The following is a 26,827-nucleotide window of genomic DNA, read 5'->3' on the forward strand; positions in this document are numbered from 1 at the left end:
AGGCCGCCATGGATAGTAGGGAAAGATGTAACTCCAGCGATCGCTGGCAGCACAGTTACATCTTTCCCTACTATCCATGGCGGCCTGGAGGGGGAATAGTAATTAACGCCACCTCAGCGATCGCTAACTTTCCCTACTATCTATAGGGTTTCGCCCAACTAACGGAAAAGTACCCAAACAAGTATGCATCAAATTTAAACATCTGATCTGAATGCTTGTTTAGCGCAGGACCGGTGTGGTGAAAATGTTTGCAACTTTATTATATTTTGCAACCAGTTGCAATCATTTATACTTATAGCTATCAGAAAGTGCAACTTAATAATTGATTTCAATGTATTCGTATCAGAAAATGCAACCTAACCCTATTCTCACACAGAACCCTCCTGTACTGGGTAACTAATAACCCCCAACCCCCCAGAGGGAATAAAGAACCACCCTGGTAGGCAACTAATACCACCCTGGAGGAAATAACACCCTGACCCCCCCCCCTCCCCCCCCCCCGGAGGGAACTAAACACTGGCAGTTGCAAATAATGATAGCTGGGAAATGTGAATGAAGGTACGCATGCACAAGTTGTTCAAGTTGCAAAATATTACAGGTTGCAATATTTTTCATTACACCGGTGTGATGAAACATATTACAGCCCACATCACTTTGCAACTTCCCGTACTGCATGCGCTTGCGCTGTATAAACAGTGTCTAACTGCACAGGCGGGGGGGAGGGGGTTATTAGTTGAGAACAATGTGGGGGTGGGGTTATTAGTTGTTGAGCAAATAAAGGGGGTTATTAGTTACCTCCAGGGGGTGTTCACCTTCCGTATAGGTAGGTAGCCAGGTATAGGTGCCCCCTGAATAGGGTAGTCAGGTATAGTTGCCCCCAGTATAGATAGTTAGTATAGTTGCCAACAGTATTGCTAGCAAGTATAGTTGCCCCGACTGTAGGCATTATAGCTCCTCCTGTATAATTAGCTGGTATAGTTGGCCCCAGTATAGGTAGGTAATCTGCATTTTCTAAATGGAAATAAATGTCAGCTTCCATGTCTCTCTCACTGCAACTGAAATTCTTAGCAGCGGGAGGAGTCCCTATGTGGTTTCCCACTGGGTCACCTCAAGCACAATGGATACCTAAAGACTGTCCCCTTGAGCTCTCTCATGGTGAGATGATGACCTATGGAACTTTTAACTACCCTGCTTAAAGTGCCCCTGAACCGGGCAGCAAAAACTTATTAAATGAAGACCATGGTGGGCTACATTACCTTTTTAGAAGTATCCTTGGGGTTCTCCCCCACCCCCCCCCCCCCCAATCCATCCTTCTCTGACCTTCTCCCAGTAACTCCCATGCCTTTTGGAAGTTCCTCTGAGCGGTACACAACCAATGTGAGCTGCACAGGTGTGAGTTTTGGACTGCACCTGTGCAGTGAAAGAAAGCACTCTTGGACCACTTGCTTTTGCGGTGCTCGTGCTTATCGCCGTCTGTCAAAGGACAGTGGGGGCGATTTCAGCATAGAGACGCAGGACAGATGGAAGACTTGCAGGATGCGACCGGATCCCGGAAGGTGAGTGATCTAGGCTTGCTGCGCACTCTGCATAAGGGATGGGGAGGGCACTATCTGGTGACCCATACTGAAAAGGGGGCTGGGGCACCCACTGGCTACCTTTATTGAAAGGGAACCTTATTTGAGAGGGATATGGATGTTTCCTTTTAAACAATACCAGTTGCTTGTCAGTCCTACGGATCCTCTTTGACTGCAGTAGAGGTAGAATCACACACCTGAAACAAGCATGCAGCTAATCCAGTCTGACTTTTGTCAGAGCACCTGATCTATATGCTTGTTGAGTATTAGAGACTCGGGATCAGCAGGAGAGTCGGGCAACTGGTATTATTTTAAAAGGAAGAATCCATATCCTTTTCAGTTTAGGTTTCCAGGAAGGAGCAAACTCTGGCTACCTACACGGGTGTGGGCTCTCCGGCTGCCTATAATGGGGGGGGAGGGTCTCTCTCTACCTACCTATACTTTGGGGACCTATCTGGCTATCTATACTGGGGGGATGGGGCATTTTCTGGCTACCTCTTCGGTGGGCTCTCTCTGGCTGCTTAAACTGGGGGGCCTCTCTGGCCACCTAAACTTAGCAGTATGTTTTTTCCAGAGAAATAATTATACATCTTTTATACCTACCATTAAGGAGGTTAAAGGGACCCTGAACAGTGGAAATAACAAACCTGGACTTACCTGGGGCTTTCTCCAGCCCCCCGTAGCCCGTGAGGTCCCTCGGTGTCCTCTGGGTCCCCTCCATGGTTCTGCTGGCGACTTTGGGCGAAGTCGTGCACAACCGCATGCGTGGCCCATCCATGCACATGGCTTGATCATGCACGTGTCACTGTAAGCTTTCTGTGCATGCGCAGTTCAGTCTTTCAAGAACCGTGCAGGTTGCTTACAGCAGCGCAAACGTGATCAAGCCAGGTACGCCGACAGGCAGTGCATGCAAAGTTGCGCGCAACTTTGCTCAAAGTCACCTGGTTAACGGGGGCCACCAGTGGGACCATGGAGGGGACCCAGAGGATGCCAAGGGATCTCGTGGGCTACAGGGGCTGGAGGAATTTTTTTTTTCCTACTGTTCAGGGTCCCTTTAAGACGGGCAATGAAGAACCCCTAGGTAGGGATCTTATATTTATTTTTTGTTCAGGTACCATTTGATATCAAAATGGGGTTGTAAGCACCAAACTGACTGTACAGAGTTGTATTTTCTGTGTTCACATCATATAAGATCAAGATGGCGCTAGGAGGCTGCCTCGGCACACAGGGCTCTCCTGTATTTTTCCTTTGCTTCTATCTGTCTGTCTTTTCTTTTATCTCTTTAGCTTTAGTTTTGTAGCATTAGTTGTAGCACAACTCAAGTGGATTCAGGGTAGTCAGGTAGCGGTTTTCAGCAGCCCAGTGACTTCCTAGACTACGTGCCACACAGCTGCAGGGGACAGGTGGACGGGCTGTGTCCCCTCTCACTTGGGGCTGAGCGCTCCCCCTCTGCCAGCCGTTCACTGACTCCCGGGGGCATCCCCCGCATCCCCCTGAGAGATTTGCCGGGGCTGTGGCTACCTGCACCCTCCACTGTTGCCCAGCACGAGGGACGCAGATGCGGAGTGGACCACGTGGGATGCCGAACGCAGGCCACCGGCGGCTCCCTACCGCCGCTCAGAGGATCGCTGGCAGCCTATCCCTGCTCCACCGCTCGGAGACGCACAGGTCCCGGCACCGCACAGCAGGAAGCCCTCAGCCTGCAGAGGACGCCCGGGCAGCACACAGGTCTGGCTGATCCAGCCCCATGTGGTCGGCTGACAGCACAAGCCACGTGGCCGGCCCCTACTACAGCGCCCCAGACATCCGCATTGGAACCCTGCACGGCTTCTCCAGTCCCACTGAACCACCCCCACAGTTCACATCAGCCCACACAGGCAAGGTAACACATACTGCTGGATGACCCGTGCTTGATGACCCCAGCCAAGCCCAACAGACTACACAGCTGGCTTCCACTCTGGATCTGGTAAGAGTGCACACCATCGCTAAATTGTCTTTGCCACTGCCACAGACTGCTTAACATTGCCCATTAGACATGGGACAACTGCTACCACAGATAGTGCTCAGCTTTGCACTGCCCCACAGTCACGGTTGCTGACTCTGGCCCAAGGACTGGCCCATGCACTGTTACTTGAACGGACTGTTCTGCACTGTTACTTGCGGTATGCACTGACTGACCTTGGACTGTTCTGAAATGCTGCTGCTGGTGTGTGCGGATTATGGACTGCTATGCACTGTTACTGCTAAGATTTATTAAATCATTGATTTATGGACTGTTCTGCAATGTTATCGATGTGATGCACAGACTTATGGACTGTTTTTGCACTGCTACTGCGGCTATGCACTGATTATTGACTGCTTATGCACTGGTTCACGGTTTGTTCTGCACTGTACTGCCGCTTCGCAGCGATCGATGGGCTGCTCTGCACTGTTACTGCTGTGATGCACCAATATTAGATTGTCCTGCACTGTTACTGCTGCTATGCACTGACTTATGGACTGTTCTGCACTGTGTCTGCTGGATCACTGCTGTTGCATTGGCGCATAAGCTCAGCCCTGCGCTGCAGCCATGTCTCCCATAGCATCCCCATCCGCACGTACCACCTACACTAGGTCACAGCTACTCAGGTGGGAACATGCCACTGCCCTGCACCCAGAGGACAGGCTCCTGACTGACTCCGTTTGGAGCCATGTTCCGAAAATGATGGCCTCTCTGACAGAGCCATACGCATGTAAGCGCCGGAGGGGCTGCCAGGCGGGTGCCCGCTTGAAGTTACAGAGGAAAGGCTTGAGGTTAGCTATACCAGCAATCCTCCTGGCGAACGTCCGCTCCCTCCCTAACGAGCTAGAAGAGCTGCGGCTCCTGGGTGATGAGAGGGATCTCGGCAGCAACACCCCAGTCTTCTGTTTCACAGAGACGTGGCTCCATGACAACATCCCGGACAGTGCTCTACACCTCCCAGGCTACAACCTCATCCGAGCAGATCGCGACAGCATCCTCTCTGGGAAAAAGAAGAGGGGCGGCATTTGTTTCTACATCGGCCCCACTTGGTGCTCAAACACCTCTGTCCTGGCCAAAAAATGCTCACCAGAGCTTGAACTTCTACTGATTAACTGCAGGCAGTTTTACTCTCCCAGAGAGCTCTCATCCTACGTCCTTGTCGGTGTGTACATCCCACCCGATGCAGATATCAAAACCGCCCTGCTCAATCTCAGCGACACTGTCACGCCATGGGAGTCCACCCTGCCAAACTCATTGTTCATCATCCTAGGAGATTTTAACAGGGCCGACTTCCGCCAAGAGCTTCCACGCGTCTATCAGCACATCACCTGCCCCACTAGGAACGCAAACACTCTTGACCACTGCTACACGGTCTTGAGGGACGCTTACAAAGCCACCTCATGGGCAGCACTAGGCGCATCCGACCACTGCATTATCCACCTAATTCCCACCTACAGGAGGCGCTAAGAAAGGATACGCGGACAAGCTGAAGGGGGACCTTTCCTCAAACGACTCTCAAGCTGTTTGGCGAGGGCTTAAAGCTGCCACCAATTACAAGCGCCCCCCCAAGCGCACCTCCCAGCACTGAGCTGGCGGAAAACCTCAGCGACTTCTACTACAGGTTCGAGGAGAATGAGGCTCCTGCGGGGCTTCCGAAGCTACAGGCTCCCTTCACTTCACCCCATACTGCAGTATCACCATGCCAAAACTCTCCTCCCCCGGCCGTAAAGGAGTCGGACGTGGCGTGCCACCTGTCCAGGCTAAAGGCCAGGAAAGCCTCAGGCCCTGACGGAGTGTCACCAGCCTGCCTGAAAACATGTGCACAGCAGCTTGCTCCTATCCTTTCCTCTGTCTTCAACAAGTCCCTACAGTGTGGCAAAGTACCGGCATGCTTCAAGAGGTCCACCATCATCCCTGTACCCAAAAAGCAGGGCGCGTCCGACCTCAATTTCAGGCCTGTAGCCCTCACATCGGTCATAATGAAAACTTTCGAAAAGGCAGTACTGCCCCTCCTTAAACACAAAACAGAAACCCAGCTAGACCCGTATCAATTTGCTTACAGAGCAAATAGGTCGACCGACGACGCCATCAACATATGTCTGGAGCTTGTCAACAATCACCTTGACACACCAAATTCATATGCCAAGGTTCTCCTCGACTTCAGCTCGGCATTTAACACCATTAGCCTCCAAATACTACAAGAGAATCTGGCTGAGCTCGGGGTCCACCCCACACTCCAACTGTGGATCAGTGACTTCCTTACAAACAGATCCCAAGTGGTAAAGCTGGGCTCCACCTCCTCGCAACCAAAGATCACCAACACGGGCCCAACAAGGCTGCGTCGTGTCTCCATTCCTGTTCTCCCTTTACACGAACAATTGCAGATCCTCGGCAAGCTCTGTCAAGGTAATCAAATTTGCAGACGACACCACCATAGTCTGCCTGATCTCCAACAATGAAGAGCAGGCATACCGCCATCAGGTGGACAGGATTTGCCACTGGTGCAGGGAGAACAAGCTGGTCCTCAACAATGCAAAAACCGTGGAGATTATCATTGACTTTAGAAAACATGCCTCCACCCCACCCCCACTGCACATTGGAGGAATGGTGGTGGAAAAAGTGCCCTGTGTCCGCCTCCTGGGCACCACCACCTTCCAACACCCTGAAGTGGAAGGAAAACACTGTCTCCACCCAGAGGGACGCTCAGCAGAGGCTTTACTTCCTCCGCCAACTGAAGAAGTTCGCAACCGTCGAATCCGTCCTCTGTTCTTCCATCCTTGTCTGGTATGCTGGCTCCACAGAAGGCGACAGACGCAAACTACAGAGGGTCATCAGGTCAGCGGAAAGGATCATTGGGAACACACTCCCTGCCCTAGACTTCCTCTATAATGCCAGACTATGCTCCAGAGCACTGAACATTGCCAAGGTCCCTCCCACCCTGGCCACCAGTTTTTCAATCTGCTCCCCCTGGGGCGGAGGTATCTGAGGTACCGGTCCATCTCCACAAAGACCACAAGACACAATAACAGCTTCTTCCCCTCAGCTGTAATTTCGCTGAACTCTATAAACTCTACCCATGCTCTACCCCCGTAGGCTGCCCCCTGCCCCCCCCCCCCCCCCCATGTTGACTTTCTGCCTGTACACCACATGGCAGTTGTGTTTGGATATGTCTCATGCATATGCTTTTGAGATGAATTGATGTCTACTATGTTCTATGCTCTGTTGTCTCTTATGTTTCTATGTATATGCCCTGTATTCATGTGCCAAGCCCAATTCCGGGCACGACCTAGTCGTGCTCGGCGAAATAAAAGCGATTCCGATATTCCTTCACACAATCTGTTATTCTCCCACATCCTAAAGTCATACTTAATTGGCCTAAAGCCTGGTACACGCCACACAATTTTCTGTCAGATAGATGGGTCGAATAGATCATTCCCGACAAGTCCGATCTGATTTCCGATCGTTTTTCTGATCGATTTTGCATAGAAGTGATCAGAAAGACAAAAGGAAATCTGATCGGATCTGTCAGAAATGATCTATCGACCCATCTATCTGATAGGAAATTGCATGGTGCGTACCAGGCATTAGAAGTGATATCATACTCCAGTCTTCTAGAGCTGAGGTGCTCACACGTTTTCTCGCACATTTTTGGAACAGTTCAAATTAATTGATGTGACTGAATCAGGAATGGTGTCGCTCATCAAATATAATGCTACATACACACTTGAGATAAAAGTCTTTGGAAAATGAAAGATCACAGACCAATTTTACTCCCTTCCATGTAGTATGAGAGCCATACTCTAAACAGTCTATTCTATTGAGCTGAACCCCTCATCAGATACAAAATTTTGCAAGATGCTGCACACAAAGATCAGTATCTGCAAACGATCTGTTCCTGCAAAAGATCCGTTCCTACAAAATGCATTAATAGTCTCTGATATCTGCAGATCCTCATACACACATTGTTGAACAGACATTCATCTGCAGATCAGATCCACCAGATCTTCAGATCTGCAGATGATTGTCAGATATGCAGATGAATGTCTACCTCCTTGCCGGTTATCCCGAGCTCAGCTCGGGGTAACCTGCGCAGGAGGATTTCTCAGGCCCCGCTGGGCTGATTTGCATAATTTTTTTAATTGCACACAGCTAGCACTTTGCTAGCTGCGTGCATATTACGATCCCCGCCGATTCGCCGCCACCCGCTGCGCCGCCCTGGGCTCGCTACATGATTTAAAAATGTATTTTTTGTCACAAGTTAGCGGAAAATGACACTTTGTGAAAAAAAGCCAATTAAAATCAATTTCCGCTAACTTGTGACAAAAAATAAAATCTTCTATGAACTCATCATACTCCTAACGGAATACCTTGGGGTGTCTTCTTTCTAAAATGGGGTAATTTGCAGGGTTCCTATACTGCCCTGGCATTTTAGGGGCCCTAAACCGTGAGGAGTAGTCTGGAAATCAAATTCCGCAAGATGACCTGTGAAATCCTAAAGGTACTCATTGGACTTTGGGGCCCTTAGCACAGTTAGGGTGCAAAAAAGTGCCACACATGTGGTATCGCCGTACTCGGGAGAAGTAGTACAATGTGTTTTGGGGTGTATTTTTACACATACCTATGCTGGGTGGGAGAAATCTCTCTGTAAATGGACAATTGTGTGTAAAACAAAAAAACAAAAAATCAAAAAATTGTCATTTACAGAGATTTCTCCCACCCAGCATGGGTATGTGTAAAAATACACCTCAAAACACATTGTACTACTTCTCCTGAGTACGGCAATACCACGTGTGGCACTTTTTTGCAGCCTAACTGCGCTAAGGGGTCCAAAGTCCAATGAGCACCTTTAGGCTTTACAGGAGTGCTTACAATTAGGCACCCCCCAAAATGCCAGGACAGTAAACACACCCCACAAATGACCCCATTTTGCAAAGTAGATACTTCAAGGTTTTCAGAGAGGGGCATGGTGAGTCCGTGGCAGATTTCATTCTTTTTTTTTGGTCGCAAGTCAGAAGAAATGGAAACTTTTTTTTTTTTTTTTTTTTTTTTTTTTTTTTTGTCACAAAGTGTCATTTTCCGCTTACTTGTGACAAAAAATATCTTCTATGAACTCACTATGCCTCTCAGTGAATACTTTGGGATGTCTTCTTTCCAAAATGGGGTAATTTGGGGGTATTTATACTATCCTGGAATTCTAGCCCCTCATGAAACATGAAAGGGGGTCAGAAAAGTCATAGATGCTTGAAAATGGGAAAATTCACTTTTTGCACCATAGTTTGTAAATGCTATAACTTTTACCCAAACCAATAAATATAGGCTGAATGGTTTTTTTTTCATCAAAAACATGTTTGTCCACATTTTTCGCGCTGCATGTATACAGAAATTTTACTTTATTTGAAAAATGTCAGCACAGAAAGTTAAAAAAATCATTTTTTTTGCCAAAATTCATGTCTTATTTGATGAATATAATAAAAAGTAAAAATCGCAGCAGCAATCAAATAGCACCAAAAGAAAGCTTTATTAGTGACAAGAAAAGGAGCCAAAATTCATTTAGGTGGTAGGTTGTATGAGCGAGCAATAAACCGTGAAAGCTGCAGTGGTCTGAATGGGAAAAAAATGTGCCTGGTCCTTAAGGGGGTTAAAGCCCAGGGTCCTCAAGTGGTTAAACAAGGTGTGTATGAGGATCTGCAGATATCAGACTATGAGAAGATCTTTTGCAGACACTGATCTTTTGAATGTGTACAGCATCTTTGTGTGCAGCACCTTGCAAATTTTTTTATTTTTTTTTTATTTATTTTTTTATCATCTGATGAGTTCAGCTGAGTCAGCTCAATAGAATACTGTGTAGAGTATGCTCTTATACTACATGGAAGGGGGTAAAATTGGTCTGTGATCTTGCCTTTTCCAAAGACTTTTCTCAAGTGTGTATGTAGCATAACACATTTCTCCATTTCCCTGTACATCCTGAACACTGGCGTGGATATGTCCTTCAAGGACTGGTGTTTGTCACCTGTGCCTTATGCTGAGCATACACGGGAGATACTCTACTTATCAATCGAGCCGCTGATTGCTCGATTGATAATATCCGACAGGTCTGATGACTTGCCGGATAGTTTCCCCGTTCGATCCCTGCCGGCGGACAATAGCGGGGAATCGAGCGGCTGATGAGGAGCGCCGGCGGGGACGCAGCGGGGGTCGATCCAGCGCCTAATCGGCCGCCGGATCGACCTGTGTATGCCCAGCATGAGATAGTGGTACGGACATTCATTTGTGAAAACTACTAATGTCAGTGGGTACTGTGAATTCTTTGACAGACTCTGTACAGCAGAGGTCCTCAAACATTTTTGGTCAAGGGCTGGGTCAAAATACTTCAGGCTGGGGGGGGGGGGGGGGGGGAGCGGGACATACATAAAATGTTGAAAATCTAGGTACTGATTCCCCTAATCATGCCCAGAGGACAACTCTCAGCAGCAGCCATTCAGTCATGTGGCACTCAAAGAACGTCTTTGTGCACCAGACAGTGAAGCATACCCAGGGGACAACCTGCAGTTCAGGTGGACATCAGTGTCACCTGAAGCACTGGCTTCTACAGTGTGTGGATGCGGGAAGCCAGCACTGCTAATCTAGATGCGGGCAGCCAATATTTAAAGGTAAAGTGGGTCGCATCTATAAGTTGTACATTTTGTGTTTGGGGGACCCGTGAAAAAGCCTCAGCAGGCGGCATTCAACCCGTGGGACCACTGCTGTACAGAAATTGTTAGTGCTATATAAATGCATATTCTTTCTCTGTAAACCAGAATGTTTTGCGTTGAAACCTTTTTTTTTTTCCCTTTCAGTGCCTCTGCGTTTTTCCAGCAGTCACGGAAAGAAACTATTCGTTATTGGACCTACTGTCTACCACGACAAGAAGTTTTTGAGCTATTTGGTTTGTCTCCTTTAGCACTTTTTCGGTTCAGACAGAACTTGAATATGTATAATATACTCTTTACATTGCTTGCTATTTTTTTTTGGTTTTGGCCATAGATTGCATTGTACTGTAACCTATTTCATCATAGCCTGCCACAGCCCTCTGTGTGTGACTGGAAACCCAAATCCCAGCTTACAGATATTTTAGAAAGCGCTTAGTAAGGTTATCCTTGATGAATAGAATGACAGATCATTATATAAATTGGGATGCATACACACATCCAATTTTGATTGGCTAATCAATGACCAATTTTACCACCTCCATATAGTATAATGGTAAATATTGGATGTACCTAGCAGGCTTAAAGGGAAACTAAATTGAGAAGTATATGGGTATTTCCTTTTACAATAATACCAGTTGCCTGACTCTCCAGCTGATCCTGTGTCTCTTAATACTTTTAGCCACAGCCCCTCAACAAGCATGCAGATCAGGTGCTCTGACTGAAGTCAGACTGGATTAACTGCCTGCTGGTTTCAGGTGTGTGATTCAGCCACTAATGGAGCTAAAGAGGTCAGCAGGACCGCCAGGCAACTGGTATTGTTTAAAAGGAAGCATCCATATCCCTCTCAGTTAAGGTTCCCTTTAATGCTTTGTGAGTACACCCTTCGCATTTTCGTAAATTTTTTTTATTACAGTATAATGAAAATTTAGTAGTCCGTATACAGCTTGTCCCATCCATATAAGTCAACACACCGCCATGAATGTCTAAGCTGGCAACAAAAGTGAGTACACCCTAAATGAGGAATGTCAATATTTTGTGTGCCCACCATTATTTTCCAGCACTGCCTTAACTCTCATCTGAGCAGGACAGCCAGGCAACTGGAATTGCTTAAAAGGAAATAAATATGGCAGCCTTCATCTACTTTTCCCTTCAGTTGTCCTTTTCAAGGTGAAACTATCAAAAAAGCTGAATTAGATGTTGCAAGCCTTGCTATTCCACTACACCAGTTGATAAACCGCTGCTCCACTGAGCCAGTGTGTCTCCAGGAGGCACATAGCTTTAAAAGGAACCAGAGGTTAGAGACATGTGGAAGCTGCCACATCTATTTCATTTCAAATGACGAGTTGCCTGTCTGTCCTGCTCATCTTTCTTTTCTGCTCAATAGTCTGAGTCACATACCTGAAATAAGCATGCATATACGGTAATCTTGTCAGATTTTTGTTTGAAACAACTGATCTGCAAGCTTGTTCAGCATCTATGGCTAAAAGCATAAAAGACAGTGGATCAACAGCAGAGCTAGACAATGTACATTGTACAATTTGAGGACCACAGTGTTAAAAGCCCCTAAAGACCAGGCCTTTTTTTTTTTTTGAGAAATTTGCCACTGCAGCTTTAAGGCCAAGCTGCAGGGCTGCACAACTCAGCACACAAGTGATTCCCCCCCCCCCCCCCCTTTCTCTGAGAGCTCTGTTGGTGGGGTCTGATCGCCTTCCAAACGTGTCTTTTTTTTTTTTTTTTTGGTGTGTAAATATCTGTTTGGGGTTTTTCTTGTCCTATAATGAAAGACCAAAATGGTTAGGCTGTATTTTATTGTTGCGTTAGGGCTGGTTCACACTGCAAGAGCTGTGTGTGTGTGTGTGTGTGTGTTCTCACACACAGTTCTGTGACATCATGTCAGATTGAGCCTACAGAATCATACGGTATATACCGCAAGTCTGTGATTCAAAACTTCTTATTGTACGGTTCTGATACAGTTCTGTATGATGCCTGAAGAAGAAACTTACTGTTTCAAAAGCTTGCAATATACCATTAAGAATTAGTCATTAAAGGTATCACCAGAATCAACGCTTGTTGGTTTGATGTCAGTATTGCGTTAACAAGAGCTTTTCAAATCACTAGTGTTTAAAAAGCTCTTGCAGTATGAGCCAGCATTTACTTTTCATTAACTTTTTTAGTGCTGCACTCAGGTACAACTGCTAATCTACGGTGTGCACATTACAGCCCCCCCCCCTTTGAATTCTTCCACAATTTTTGATTTATGAAATAGTTTAGTCCATAAGGCCTTTGTGCCCCTGAAAATTCTGTCTTGAGCTGCAGCTCTCAAGAACTATCATTGGTCAGTCTTGTATCGGGCCTCTATTCCATGAGCATCTGACAGGCTGTGAATTCACCGCCTGTTAGCTGCTCTCATCCACTGGTTGCTGTGCTCAGATGCGTCATGAGAAGGTTTTATGCCGCATGGTAATGCTGCTGCATATCAGCGCTTGAAGCATGGTGTTACAATTGCTGCCATTCAGCTGCATTTTAATTGCACCCGAATGGCAGTCGTGGGCAGCAGACAGGATGCCGAACTGCTCAACAAATGAGCAGTTCAGAAACCCATAGAAAAGGCCCCTCCTATAAGTAATAGTTCTGTGTATGGGTCATAAGATATTTGCTCCTTAACCTATTTTGGTTCCTGGATGTAGAAACTACGTCCAGGAACCATGCGCGCTCCCGCGGCCAATCGCACGCGTGCACGCGCACTCCAGGACGCGGATTCCGTAGCCACGGAATCAATGTATCGGGCTATGGTGCCCGATCACTGATTCCTCTCCCCCGCTGAAAAAGCGACAGCTTCTCTCGGAAGCTGTGCTTTTTCTGGCCGTTCCCTCCCCGATGCGTCACTCTAAGCGTGTGTTACGCTTAGAGTGACGTCATGTAAACAAACTCATGGCCGCCATCTTGTGGCCAAAAAGTAAAACTACAACTAAAATTAAAAAAATTAAAAACACACAATTACATTATAAAACTATACTTTACATCCCACCCTCCCAAAAATACCCAAATAAAATGTTTAACCACTTCACCACTGAGGGGTTTTACCCCTTGACCACCAGAGCAATTTTCACCTTTCAGCGCTCCTTCCATTCATTCGTCTATAACTTTATCATAACTTATCACAATGAAATAAACTATATCTTGTTTTTTCCGCCACCAATTAGGCCTTCTTTAGGTGGGACATTATGCCAAGAATTATTTTATTCTAAATGTGTTTTAATGGGAAAATAGGAAAAATGTGGGGAAAAAATTATTTTTCAGTTTCCCGCCATTATAGTTTTTAAATAATGCATGCTACTGTAATTAAAACCCATGAAATGTATGTGCCCTTTTGTCCCGGTTATAAAACCGTTTAAATTATGTCCCTATCACAATGTTTGGCGCCAATATTTTATTTGGAAATAAAGGTGCATTTTTTTCAGTTTTGCGTCCATCCCTAATTACAAGCCCATAGTTTATAAAGTAACAGTGTTATACCCTCTTGACGTAAATATTTAAAAAGTTCAGTCCCTAAGGTAACTATTTATGTATTTTTTTTTAATTGTACATTTTTTAATTTTTTTTTAATTACAAAAAAAAAAAAAAAATGGAGTGTGGGAGGTAATGAGTTAATTTTTAGTGTAAAACATTTATTTATATGTAAAAAATGCTAAGGGTGTAGTTTTACTGTTTGGCCACAAGATGGCAACAGTAACTTTTTGTTTATTGCGACCTTCCGGACGCTCGCAGGAAGTACAAGGAGGCTGTGAGTGTTTGTTTTTTCTCACAATGATCGCGCTGCCCATAGGAGAGCAGCGGATCATTGTGGGGCTTAGATCAACGAACGGGAATGGATTTTCCGGTTCATTGATCTCCGGGCGAGCGGGTGGCGGCGTGTTTACTAGCGGCGGGCGGCGTGTTTACGAGCGGGAGCGCGGGCAGCGGCGGGAGTGCGCAAAGTACGGATTTCTCCGTCCCTGGGGGTTAAAGGATGGAAAAAGGGACGGAGAAATCCGTACGGGCGGGGGTAAAGTGGTTAATATAAAAAAAACAAAAAAAAACCATGTAAATATTTACCTAAGGGTCTAAACTTTTTAAATATCAATGTAAAGATGAAATATTTCTATATATTTTTTTATTTTAAACTTGTAAATAGTGATAGATGCAAAACGGAAAAAATGCACCTTTATTTCCAAATAAAATATTGTCGCCATACATTGTGATAGGGACATAATTTTAACGGTGTAATAACCGGGACATATGGGCAAATACAATACGTGAGTTTTAATTATGGAGGCATGTATTTTAAAACTATAATGGCTGAAAACTGAGAAATGATTTTTTCCATTTTTTTTCTTATTCTTCCTGTTAAAATGCATTTACAGTAAAGTGGCTCTTAGCAAAATGTACCCCCCAAAGAAAGCCTAATTGGTGGTGGAAAAAACAAGATATAGATCAGTTCATTGTGATAAGTAGTGATAAAGTGAATGGGAGGTGAACATTTCTCAAGTGAAAACGACGGAACGCGAATGGGTTAAATGACAACTGTAGTGAGAGGTATATGGAGGCTGCCATATTTATTTCCTTTTAAAGTAGACCTGAACTCTTGCACAGGACAGAAGGAAAACCTAGAGAATGCATCCTGTATGTATTGAGATAGTTTAGCCTGTCTAATTCCACCTTATCTGTGACTAAGCACAAATTGTAATTTGATCCCTCAGCTGTGTCACCTGACTGCCACGGCAGAGATCTCATTTGTAAACACAGGATGTTAATATGTCTGCTCTTATGAAAGCAGGAAGTAGACAAACTGCAGATTTATTGCAAGATTTGTATCAGCTGTAACAAAGAAATGTTTTTTTCTTCAACCACCTCCCAAATGCCTCACACCGATGGGCGGTGGGAGAGTGGCGCCTCCAGGACCACCTAATGTTGATTGGTGTCAAAGTCCTGGAGGCGGGACTAGCTGCTTGCTCGCGCGCCCGTTCCCTGCGGCTGTAAACAGCAGGGATCCGTGATCAGCCTGCCAGCTGCGATCAGAGCTGGCAGGCTGCAACATAAAAAAACAAACCAACATTTGTACAGCACTGCGATCTAGTGCAGCGCTGTACGGGGGACAGCCTTGTCAATTAACTGTCCCTAGCAATGGCTCACAATGTAATCTCTCTCATAGGCTGAAGTGAAGTCTAGTGTACTGTATGGATCGCAGTCTAGGGTCAATTTGGGGGGGGGGATAAAAGTAATGGGGTTTAAAAAAAACAACCAAAAACTTTTCATTAATTAATAAAAAATAAATAAACATTGCTGCAGCAGCCAGCGAACACCAAAAGAAAGCTCTATTAGTGAGAAGAAAAGGAGGCAAGATTCATTTGGCCGCTAAGTTGTATGGCCGAGCAATAAACTGTTAAGTTGGGAAGTGCTGAATTGTAAAAAATCGCCTGGTCACTAGGGGTCATAAACCTCTGGTCCTCAAGAGGTTAAATGTTATTATGCTGTTGCTTATCTTTTAGAGCAGAGAGGAAGTTCTGAGTTTAGGTCCGCTTTAAGCAATACCAGTTACCTGGCTATCCTGCTGATCCACTGCCTCTAATACTTTTAGCAATAGACCCTGAACAAGCATGCTGCAGATCAGGTGTTTCTGACATTTTTGTCAGATCTGACAAGATTAGCTTGCATGTAAGACAAAAATAAAAATTTGAGAGTCCCGAATAGTGTAATTTTGTTGATTTGTATTCGTAGCAATGAATAGTAGAAATTTTACTCACAAACATGGGTTGCTGCTACAGGCAACCACTATATGCGCAGATTATCTTGGCCCCTCTCAGACTAAGAAGTCACTCTCTGTAGATGGGAAGAAAAAGGGCAGAAACACCCATCCACCAGGTGGATATTTAATGTTTGTGTATACAGAGGCGCCATAAAGTATAAAATATGTTAAAACAGTTTTAAATGGGGGGTACTGGTGGACTTGCCTCCACATAGATGACACAACAATAATGTATCTTTAAAACGTATTCAACATTTATTTCTTCAATATCATCTGCAATGCGTTTTACGGGTCTGTTGCCCGCTTCATCAGGCAACGTACAACAAGGAGCAGCTGAATGAGTGTCAGGACGGGTAAAGCGGAGGAGGACAGCTGATCTGATCAGATGAGGTAACAGGTAGCTAGATGTGCTTTAATATTACTAGCAGTCAGGGAGATGTATATACACCACTCTTGATTGAGGGCCCAGACACGCACTATAAGCGCTTTTCTGAGCACCTCTAGAGCTTTCTGAAAATTGAATGGTGTGTACCTAGCATTACACACACATTTCTGCTAATTTAAAGGGAACCTAAACTAGGAAGGATGTGGATTTTTCCTTTTAAATCAATACCAGTTGACTCTCCTGCTGATCCTGTGTCTCAAATACTTTCAGTCACAGCCCCTGAACAAGCATGCAGATCAGGTGCTCTGACTGAAGTCAGACTGGATTAGCTGCATGCTTGTTTCAGGTGTGTGATTCAGCCACTGCTGCAGCCAAAAAACACAGCAGGACTGCCCTGCAACTGGTATTGTTTAAAAGAAAACATCCATATCCAGTTTAGGTTCCCTTTAACCCTTATCACCACCTTCTTTCAGTTGGGTGATTACTAGACTATACACTTAGGAGTTAATAGCCTCCCCCCCCCCCCCCCCTGCAGAAACATGGTCTTTCCTGCAGGCTCAACACATTTTTCTATATGGAGGCATCAGGATGATTTTACAGCACAGAGGCAGAGCTGTGTGAGGAAACAAACTGCTCCTAGTACTTGTGGTAATGTGTGCCATAACATACTGAATTAAAAAAATGCTTTTTTTAGTTGTGTGGAAGAAAACCACACTTGGTAAGAAAGTATGTAAACACAGTTATAAAATGACTTTAAACCATCATTTATCTTTTACAGAAATTTTACGTGTTACTTGGTGTGATACCTGCAGCTATAGCGATAACGCTCATCAATATTTTTATTGGTAAGTACAATCAGAGATATATTTAAGGTCTTGTGTTTAGGTGGTCACTCATCACCAAGTTACCAATTCATGTCTGTCTTCTAAACAGCTTTGCACTGTCATCATGTACCAGTGACACTAGAATGGATTTTTTTTTTAAAGCGGAATTGCCACCATAAAAATCAAGTTTCAACAGCAACTGGCCTGAGTGTATTAAGTGATAAAGATGCTAATCCTGCATTTAGTTTGGAGTTATCACATACTTTAGGAGCACTGGCCCTTTAACAGCCATTGCCAAACAGTTGCATGCTGGGGGTTCTTTTTATCTAGAATATATTCCTCCTCTTCCCTTTATTTCCCTGCCTAGCTGAAACATGATCCTCTGCTCACTACTACTGTTTACTAGCAAGGCTGAGGTGACTCAGTGAGTGGAGAAGAAAAAAAATGAAGGGAAGAAATTACATCAGTATTTAGCCTTAAACTGGGCAAAATACATGATTCCCACCAGGAATACAATTCTCTTCATTCACTATATGAAATTCACTGAAATCAAAATGTGGACAGTACAATACATGTATTATGTAAGTAGATCAAGTATTTATCTACTTATATACTGTATGTGTTTTTTCCCCCTGGCATAGCATGTCTAAAACTCCTGCTTTAAATAGATCTTGCTATGTAGATCGATCCTTAAAGGTACGTAACCCCTACTCAAATATATGACTTTTAGTAAACCTGTAACAAAGACCACAAAAGGATTTAGTCTTACGTGGGGCCCTCTAGTCCCTTGTAGTCTGTGGGCTCCCTTGGTGTCTGTCTGGTCCCCTCTGGTCTCTCGCTGTCAGCCCCAGTGGTCAGGGACTGCTGCTCATGCATGGCTGCAAGCCTTAACGAACTTCACCTGTACATTATTGTTGTCTTCGTCACAGGTACGTATATTTGGCTGAGATCCGCAGGACTGCCAGGCAATTGGGATTGATAAAAAAGAAAGAAAAAGAAAGCAGTCTCCATGTATCTTTCACTTCAGTTGTCCTTTAGGCCCTGTTCAGTGATCAGTTGTATTGCAGAATAATTCAGCGTGTCAACTCACTGCCCATATAGGTTTGTGTTTGTGAACAATGCCTATACTCCTTCATCCAGGACTATTGATGCAGGCCTCCATAGTCATATGAGAGAAAGTTTGGTCCTGATTGCCAGGTTGATGGTGCTTGCCTGGCTGCCTTTAAAGGAAATTTTAAGTTAAATTTAAAGTAGCCAGTAACTTACCTGGGGTTTCTTCCAGACCCCTGAAGTCTTCCTAGTCCCTCACCGGCATTCCGCTCTGTCATGTTCTCCCGGTGTCCCCTTTCCGAACGATGCATGCTTGACCACTTGTCTCATCCATTGCGCTCCCATGGTTGGGAGCATTCTGCACTTGCGCAGTAAGTAAAAATTGCCAATGCGCACACACAGAATGCTCCCAGCTAGCACTGAAGTTGTCTCAAGTAACAGAGATTTTAAATCCACCAGATTGCCTCTGTTGCAAGCTCATGGGATATTAAGACATTTAAAATCTTACTAAACTGGTTAAAGGACAGGTCCGGGTAAAAAAAAAAAATCTACTTACCCGGGTCTTCCTTCAGCCCCTGGCAGCCTGCCTGTCCCTCGACGCAGTTTCACTTCCAGTTGATGTGCTCTCCTGGCGAGGTTGGCATCTTCTGCAAGCGTGTGGCCGTGCTGCTCGCACTCATGTAGCCTGGAGCATAACTCACGGCCATGTGAGTGGTGCGGCCTCGCGCAGGTGCAGAAGACATCTGTAATGGAGGGGACCACCGGTACACCGTCTGGGAGCGGAGCTCTGGCGAGGGACACATCGGGTGCCAGGGGCTGGAGGAGGCCCCAGGTAAGTAGATGTTAAGGTGGCCACAAACTATACAATTTTTAAAATATCTGTTCAATTTAAGAATTGCAATCAATTTTTCTGACTGATTGTAACATTTGAAAAAATTTGACCAATGTACCAAACACATATGTTCACTTTTTCCCCAATTATGATAAAAAATGATTGGAAACTGATAATATTGCTAGGGTGTGTGTATTAATAAATTGAGAATCCAACACACACCATACAATCTTTAGAAAGATTGAAGAAAAATATCTGGCATTCCGGATCGATTAAAATCGAAGAAAACGGGAAATACGATCGGATTTTTCAGTCGAATAAAAAAAGCTTTCGATTTTTTTCGGGAGATCCGATCGTTTTTATCGAATTGCCGTAAAATCGGATCATTTTATTGTATCGTGTGTGGCCACCTTTAGTTGTGTGTTTTTTTTTTTTTTTTACCCCAAATGCATTGGGGTAAAAAGAAAAACAACAAACAAAAAAAAAACCTTGATGCCTTTGATATAGGATTTGAGCCTTTGACCAGAGTTTATATACCATCTAAAGCCAGAGCGTAAAACAGTACAGAGTCCTTGGGCAAGGCTCCCTAATGCTCCTGATCGCCTTGTAGCACGCCCTGAGTGCCTGCAGCTCTAAAGTGTCTTGAGTTCACCAGGAGAAAAGAGCAATATAAATGTGTGTCTTGTCTACTTACAAAGTCTGTATTGGTGGCAGGGTTTGGCCAGGATGTAGTAATTAGTATAACATATATACATCTATATGTGCCCACTAGCCCCTTACGGGGCACCAAAGAGACCAGATGCAGGGGTGTAAAGGAGTATAAGAGAAAAAAAAAAAAGAGGAGGATGGAGGGGAGACCCATTGGGCAGAGGAATTTTGTTTTTTCTAATTCGCTGTATTAATTTACGCGATATTTGCCATTGTTTGCTTGGTCAAAATTTTGGTCAGCATATCCTGCCGTTGTTGTACTCTATCTTTTTTTTTCCCTGCATTACCTACCAGTGTTACTATTGTTTTCAATAAAGAGATTTTGGAAATTAATTAGTATAACCCTGTCTTTTGTTACCAGGTCCAGCTGAACTGGCAGAAATTCCAGAAGGTTATGTGCCAGAAGAGTGGGAATACTACCAGGTAAGCTATGCATACTAGTTAGAGGACTGCTTAAAGGGAAGGTTCAAGCAAAATAAAAAAAAAGTTTCACTTACCCTGGGGACTTCTACCAGCCCCATGCAGCCATCCTGTGCCCTCGTAGTCACTCACTGCTGCTCCAGTCCCCCCGCTGGCATCTTGCCGACCTCGGAGGTCGGCGGGCCGCATTGCGTACATTTTTACGCATTCCTGCTAGTGCAGGAATATTAACACATACATTTTTACGCGTTACTGGTTCAATGCGTAAATTTGTACGCATTGAACCAGTAATGTGCAAAAATGTATGTGTTAATGTTTCCTGCACTAGCGGTAATGCGTAAAAATGTACGCAATGCGGCCCGCCGACCTCCGAGGTCGGCAAGCTGCCAGCGAGGGGTCTGGAGCAGCAGTGAGTGACTACGAGGGCACAGGATGGCTGCAGGGGGCTGGTAGAAGCCCCAGGTAAGTGAAACTTATTTTTTTTTTATTTTGCTTGGACATCCCCTTTAATGCATTGTTTAGCCAAATAGTCCTACCTGACAGTATTTGTGCAAAGCTAACGACTCTGACTGAAAAATTAAATTACTGTGGATTAATTAAAAACCTTTTTTAAAAATGAATCCTGTTTAAATCCAAATCCTTTATATGAATTGGAGTACAGCATAGTGTAAAGCAGGGGTCCCCAACCACCGGGCCGCGACCCACTGCCGGTCCTTTGGAAGTTTCCAGCTTGGCGGGTCAGTCATTTTCCCCCCTCAACCACCCCCCCCCGGGAGCCGCCGCTCGTGTTACCTTATGAGCTGGCGGCCGCTTGTTCTATTAGATTCCCCCAGGTGCCGCTCTCTTCTTCGCCACATCTCCTATTACAGCAGTCAGCAGCGCGTCTTGTGGCTGCTGTAAGAAAGGGAAGGAAGCGGGGCAGCGGTTCCCATGGTAACGGCGATGCATATCGCCGCTACAGGAAGCCGCTGCCCTGTCTCCTTCCCTCCTTACAGCAGCCACAAGACGCGCTGCTGACTGCTGTAATAGGAGATGCGGCGAAGAGGAGAGCGGCGCCTGGGAGAATCTAATACAACAAGCGGCCGCCAGCTCATAAGGTAACACGAGCGGCGGTCGCGGGGGGGGAGAGGGGGGCACTACCTACCCATACTAGGGCACTATACTGGGCACTATACTTGCTATATACTGGGCACTATACTAGCTATACTGGGGCTATACTGAGCACTATACTAGCCATACTGGGGCACTATACTAGCTATACTGGGGCACTACCTACCCATGCTGGGCACTATACTAGCTATACTGGGGCAACACCTACCTATACTGGGCACTATACTAGCTGTACTGGGGCACTACCTACCCGTACTGGGCACTATACTAGCTATACTGGGGCACTACCTACCCATACTGGGCGCTATACTGGGGCACTACCTACCCATACTGGGCACTACTAGCTATACTGGGGCACTATGCTAGCTATACTGGGGTAACTATACCAGCCATACTGGGGCTACTAAATTCCCTATACTGGGTCAACTATGCTAGCTATGCCGCTGCACCGCCACCTCCCCCCCCCCCCCCCCCCCCCCCGGTAACCTGCAGCGCACGACACTGTCCACTAGCTTGCACAGCCAATACCACCAACCAAACGCCCCGGTCCCCGGAGAAAAATTTGGTCAGAAAGTGGTCCCCGGGCCAGAAAAGGTTGGGGACCCCTGGTGTAAAGGGCATGACTGATTATGAAAGGAGCGTGTCAGTCTTATAGGCTCAGTTCCAAGCTGCACACAGCTTGCATGGCATTTACATTCAGGCTGGAAGAATTTGTATTTTATTGACCATCTCTTCCGGGGCTGTGCAGATGTCAAGAGTGAAGCTTCAGGGAATCTCTCTACCTTTTTCACTTAAAGGGCAACTGAAGCGAGAGGCTGTTGGCTGTGCTGACCTGGCCAGTGCCAACTGTAGCCCAACTTTGAATTTTTATATTGTAAACACTAAGTATTCTGCGTAATGTACATTTTAAAATAAACTGATTACAGGTAGTCCCCGGATAACGAACAAGATAGGGACTGTAGTTTTGTTCTTAACCTGAATCCGTTCTTAAGTCGGAGCACTGCCATCTCTGTCCCCTGTACTTTCTCTGTCCCCCCCCCCACCCCTCGTACCTCCAGTGTACCCCTCTGTCTTCATTGCCCCACTGTGTCACCTCTGTCCCTGTTTCCACAGTGTCTCCATCTGTGGCACCTCCCCTCTGTGCCTCCACAGTGTCCCTCTGTACCACCTCTGATCCCTGCCCCCCTTTGTGCCTCCTTTCTTCCCCTCTTTATCCAGGGCTGGATCACAGGTCTGCTTTAACTCCTTCCCGACCGCCTAACGGATAGGCTAGGGAAGGTGGCAGCCCCAGGACTGCCTAATAGCGAAAGGCGTCGAGCGGTGGGCAGAGATTAGTGAGGATCACAGGAATCCCTGCTTGAGTGACGGAACAGTCTGCCAGCAGCGATCGCCGCTAGCAGACTGTTAGACGCGCCGTCTATTTACACTGTACAGTGCTGCGATCTACTGCAGCGCTGTACTGGGGACAGCTGTGTCACTCGGCTGTCCCCTGGAGAGGCTCTGATCATGATCCCCTCTCATAGGCTGATGCCCATGAGAGAGGATCACCGTGATTGGCTGTCGGGGGGAGGGAGGGGGAAAATAAAAAAAAATAGAGAATTTTATTTAAAAATAAATTTAATAAAAAAAATACATAATAAATCGCAGCAGCGATCAAAGCCCACCAACATAAATCTCTGTTGGTGGGCAGAAAATAGGGGGTGGGGGGATTCACTTGTGTGCTTAGTTGTATCACTCTGCAGCGAGCAGTTAAAGCTGCAGAGCACTCCATTGTAAAAAAAATAGCCTGGTCACTAGGGGGGTGTAAGCCTGTGGTCTTGAACTGGTTAAAATGTTTATGTATAACTTGGAAATCTCTATATACTGTGTACTGCAGAAAATGTCATTTTAACTTTGCTCTAAAACATTATTTACAGCATATTATATGCAAAAAGCATTTTTTTTTTTTTACTAGACCAGCATTGGAAGGGTTAAACACAGAGGTTTCAAGTTCCATGGAGAGATATGCAGAAGTTCAGATTGTTACATTCTATTTAGTTAGATGTATCTATTGATAAACAGTTACACACTCTTTGGCTGTCCTCCAAGCTCCTTAGTCAGAGAGAGTGAGTCACATTCAACACTTAGGCCTGGTGCACACCAAAAACCGCTAGCAGATCCGCAAAATGCTAGCAGATTTTGAAACGCTTTTTCTTATTTTTCTATGGCGTTTTGCTAGCGTTTTGCGGATTGCTGCAGCGGATTTCAGTATAGTACAGTTCATATATTGTTACAGTAAAGCTGTTACTGAACAGCTTCTGTAACAAAAACGCCGGCAAAACCGCTCTGAACAGGCGTTTTTCATAGCGGTTTGCGGTTTTCCTATACTTAACATTGAGGCAGAAACGCATCCGAAATCCAAAAAATGCCTCACCCCGGCATTTTTCGTTTCTGCAAAACGCCTCCCACTCTGGTGTGCACCACCCCATTGAGATACATTAACCAAGCGGGTCCGCAGCCGCAAGCGGCTGCAGAAACGCTGAAAAAGCCGCTGGGTGTGCACCAGCCCTTAGATACATTTATGTAAACAAAATGTATCTATTTCAGCTTCGGATGCGGCTGCAGAAATCTCCAGGAACTTTAAAGAGACACTGAAGCGAAAAAAAATTATGATATTATGATTTGTATGTGTAGTACAGCTAAGAAATAAAACATTAAGATTAGATACATCAGTCTAATTGTTTCCAGTACATGAAGAGTTGAGAAACTCCAGTTGTTATCTCTATGCAAACAAGCCATTAAGCTCTCCGACTAAGTTAGTCGTGGGAGGGCTGTTATCTGACTTTTATTATCTCAACTGTAAGTGTACTGTTTACTTTTTAGGTAGCCATACACTGGTCGATTTGCCATCAGATTCGACCAACTGACAGATCCCTATCTGATCGAATCTGATCAGAGAGGGATCCTATGGCTACCTTTACTGCAAACTGATTGTGAACCGATTTCAGCCTGAAACCGTTCACAGTCTGTTGTGGTGGTGCTGCCGCCGCTCCCGCCCGCATACATTACCTGCTCCGCCGGCGCGACTCCAGTCCCCCGGTCACCGCTGCTCCGTCTCTGCTCTGGTCTCCGGCCCCGGCATGCTTTACTTCTTCCTGCCCGGCAGGAAGTTTAAACAGTAGAGCGCCCTCTACTGTTTAAACTTCCTGCCGGACAGGAGGAACTGAAGCATGCCGGAGACCAGCGCGGACACGGAGCAGCGGTGACCGGGGGTAGTCGTGCCGGCGGAGCAGGTAATGTATGCGGCTCTATTGCGTCGGTCGTCGGGTACTCGAACGCCGCTAGCGACGCGCTCCCTACCCGCGGGCGATCGCCGCTAATTTTCCACACGGAGCGATCGACGGGATCGGACGAAAAGGATCAAAATTCGGCGTGTAGCGCGAACGAGTGGCAGCAGATTTGATCCCAGTGATCGAATCTGCTGTCGAAACAGCAGCGAATCGGGCCAGTGTATGGCCACCTTTCCTCTGCTAGAGGAGAGGTCATTACTTCACAGACTGCTCTGAAAGACTCATTTTGAATGCAGAGTGTTGTGTAATCTGCACATAATATAGAATAATGCAATGTTAGAAAAAACACTATATAGCTGAAAATAAAAGTATGAGAATATTTTCTTTGCTGCTAATCTTCTAGTAATTATTCATAGTACACAACCAATTCACTATATCATATTTTTTTTTTTCGCTTCAGTGTCTCTTTAAAGCCCTGTGTAACCCTTCCAATGCTGGTCTAGTAAAAAAAAAAAAAAAAATTGCTGGTTGCATATAATATACTGTAAATAATGTTTTAGTGCAAAGTTGAAATGCAGGGTTATATTCCGCTTTAAAAACCCTTTTACTTTGAATTTTTTTTCAATTGATTTTTTTTTTTAAAACTATAAGGCCTATTTGAAAATTTTTTTTTCCCATTTTCATGCCATTTGTAATGGCGAGTTGTTTGTAAGTCGGGCGATAATAGGTCTACCTGTAATTTAAACCTTATTTCAATAATGATTTTATTTTCCTCTTAAGAGTTGTATGTATTTTTTACAGCACCCAATTACACGGTGGATATCCCGTAACATGTACCCAACGTTTCAAGAGTCATATGAGAAAGGAATGGCAATAATCCACATAGAAAGTGAGAAGCGCCAGCTCAGGTACAGAGACTGCTAACACTACTCACGTCATTTTACAACCGATTTTGTGTAGCTTCAGAAAGTTTAAATCGGAATTGAACTCAAAATTTCCTCACTGCTCTAAAAGATAAACAGCATAACAACCTTTTAGATTCAAAAGACTTATTAGGCCTGAGGGCCAGGTTTTCAGGAAAATATCATACAAATGCTGAATCTCAACAATCTCAATATTATGTCAAATACGTAATATAAAAGAGAGGCTAATAGAAAGAGAAACCTATAATAAAGTATACATTCATCTGTTTGCATCAGGGGTCCCCAAACATTTTGGGTTGAGGGCCAGGTCAACATACTTCAGACTGCTGGGGGGCCGGAGTATACATAAAATGATGTAGAAGTCTTTGTGCACCAGACAGTGAAGCATACCCAGGTGACAACCTGCAGTCCAATTGAACAACAGTATCACCTGATGTGCAATTTGATTGGAAACCAGCGAATTACTGCTTTCTGGCTTCATTCTATACGCAGGCCATCAATATTTAAAGATGTAACTGACCGTATCTATAATACATTTTGTGTGCCGGGGGCCGGCAAAAAAGCCTCAGGGGGCAACATTTGGCCCGCGGGCCTTAGTTTGAGGACCACTGGATTACATGCTTAGTACTGCACCTGAGAGTCATGGCATAGTAAATCTACAAGCAGATTGTAAATAGAAAGATAAAGTTGGTAGGCTCAACCACATTACAACAGGGGGGGGGGGGGGGGGGGTTAGAGAATCCCCACTTTTCCCTGGAATTAGTTATAATTGAACTCTTGGGTCTGAGTTATCAGAGCTCAAGCTGAGATTGCAATCTTCTAGATGGGGTTCGCTTGATCCATGGGTCCCACACCTTGTTAAAGTACTCGCATTGATCATTCAACATTGCATTGATCCATTCGCATGTGAGGGTCAGGTTAATTTTGTCCATCACCAGTGCGTATGATAAACGGGGAGAGTTCCAATTAGCTGCTATATGGGTTTTAACAGAGGTTACTAGAAATTGGGTTAGTTTGTGCTGCACATGAGGGATAGATTCAGGTTTGAGCCCCAAAAGGAACCTTTTTGGAAGGGGAAAGATGGTTACTGAACAAGTGTATCTTCTTCCAGAGGCGTGAGACCCTGGGGCGCGACCACCATATATGAAGCACGGTACCTGGGACTTGGCAGCCATGAAAACATGGAGGACTTTTTGATCAGTCTATTTTATTCATCGCATAATAAACGCATTATTCATCGCATAATAAACCTTTAA

At 45.3% G+C, this 26,827-nt stretch overlaps 1 protein-coding gene across 1 annotated transcript in view; it reads left to right on the plus strand.

The window, feature by feature from the left end:
- Window positions 1–26,827, plus strand: part of NDUFB5 (NADH:ubiquinone oxidoreductase subunit B5) — a 30,225-nt gene that overhangs the window by 628 nt on the left and 2,770 nt on the right. The window contains exons 2-5 of the mRNA XM_068281065.1: window positions 10,413–10,501; window positions 17,214–17,280; window positions 20,211–20,272; window positions 25,450–25,556. Of these exons, the coding sequence (XP_068137166.1) occupies window positions 10,413–10,501; window positions 17,214–17,280; window positions 20,211–20,272; window positions 25,450–25,556 (325 nt within the window). The remainder of the gene's footprint in view (window positions 1–10,412; window positions 10,502–17,213; window positions 17,281–20,210; window positions 20,273–25,449; window positions 25,557–26,827) is intronic.

This window comes from Hyperolius riggenbachi, chromosome 4 (genome assembly GCF_040937935.1).
Source record: "Hyperolius riggenbachi isolate aHypRig1 chromosome 4, aHypRig1.pri, whole genome shotgun sequence".
In the NCBI taxonomy this organism is placed as follows: Eukaryota; Metazoa; Chordata; class Amphibia; order Anura; family Hyperoliidae; genus Hyperolius; species Hyperolius riggenbachi.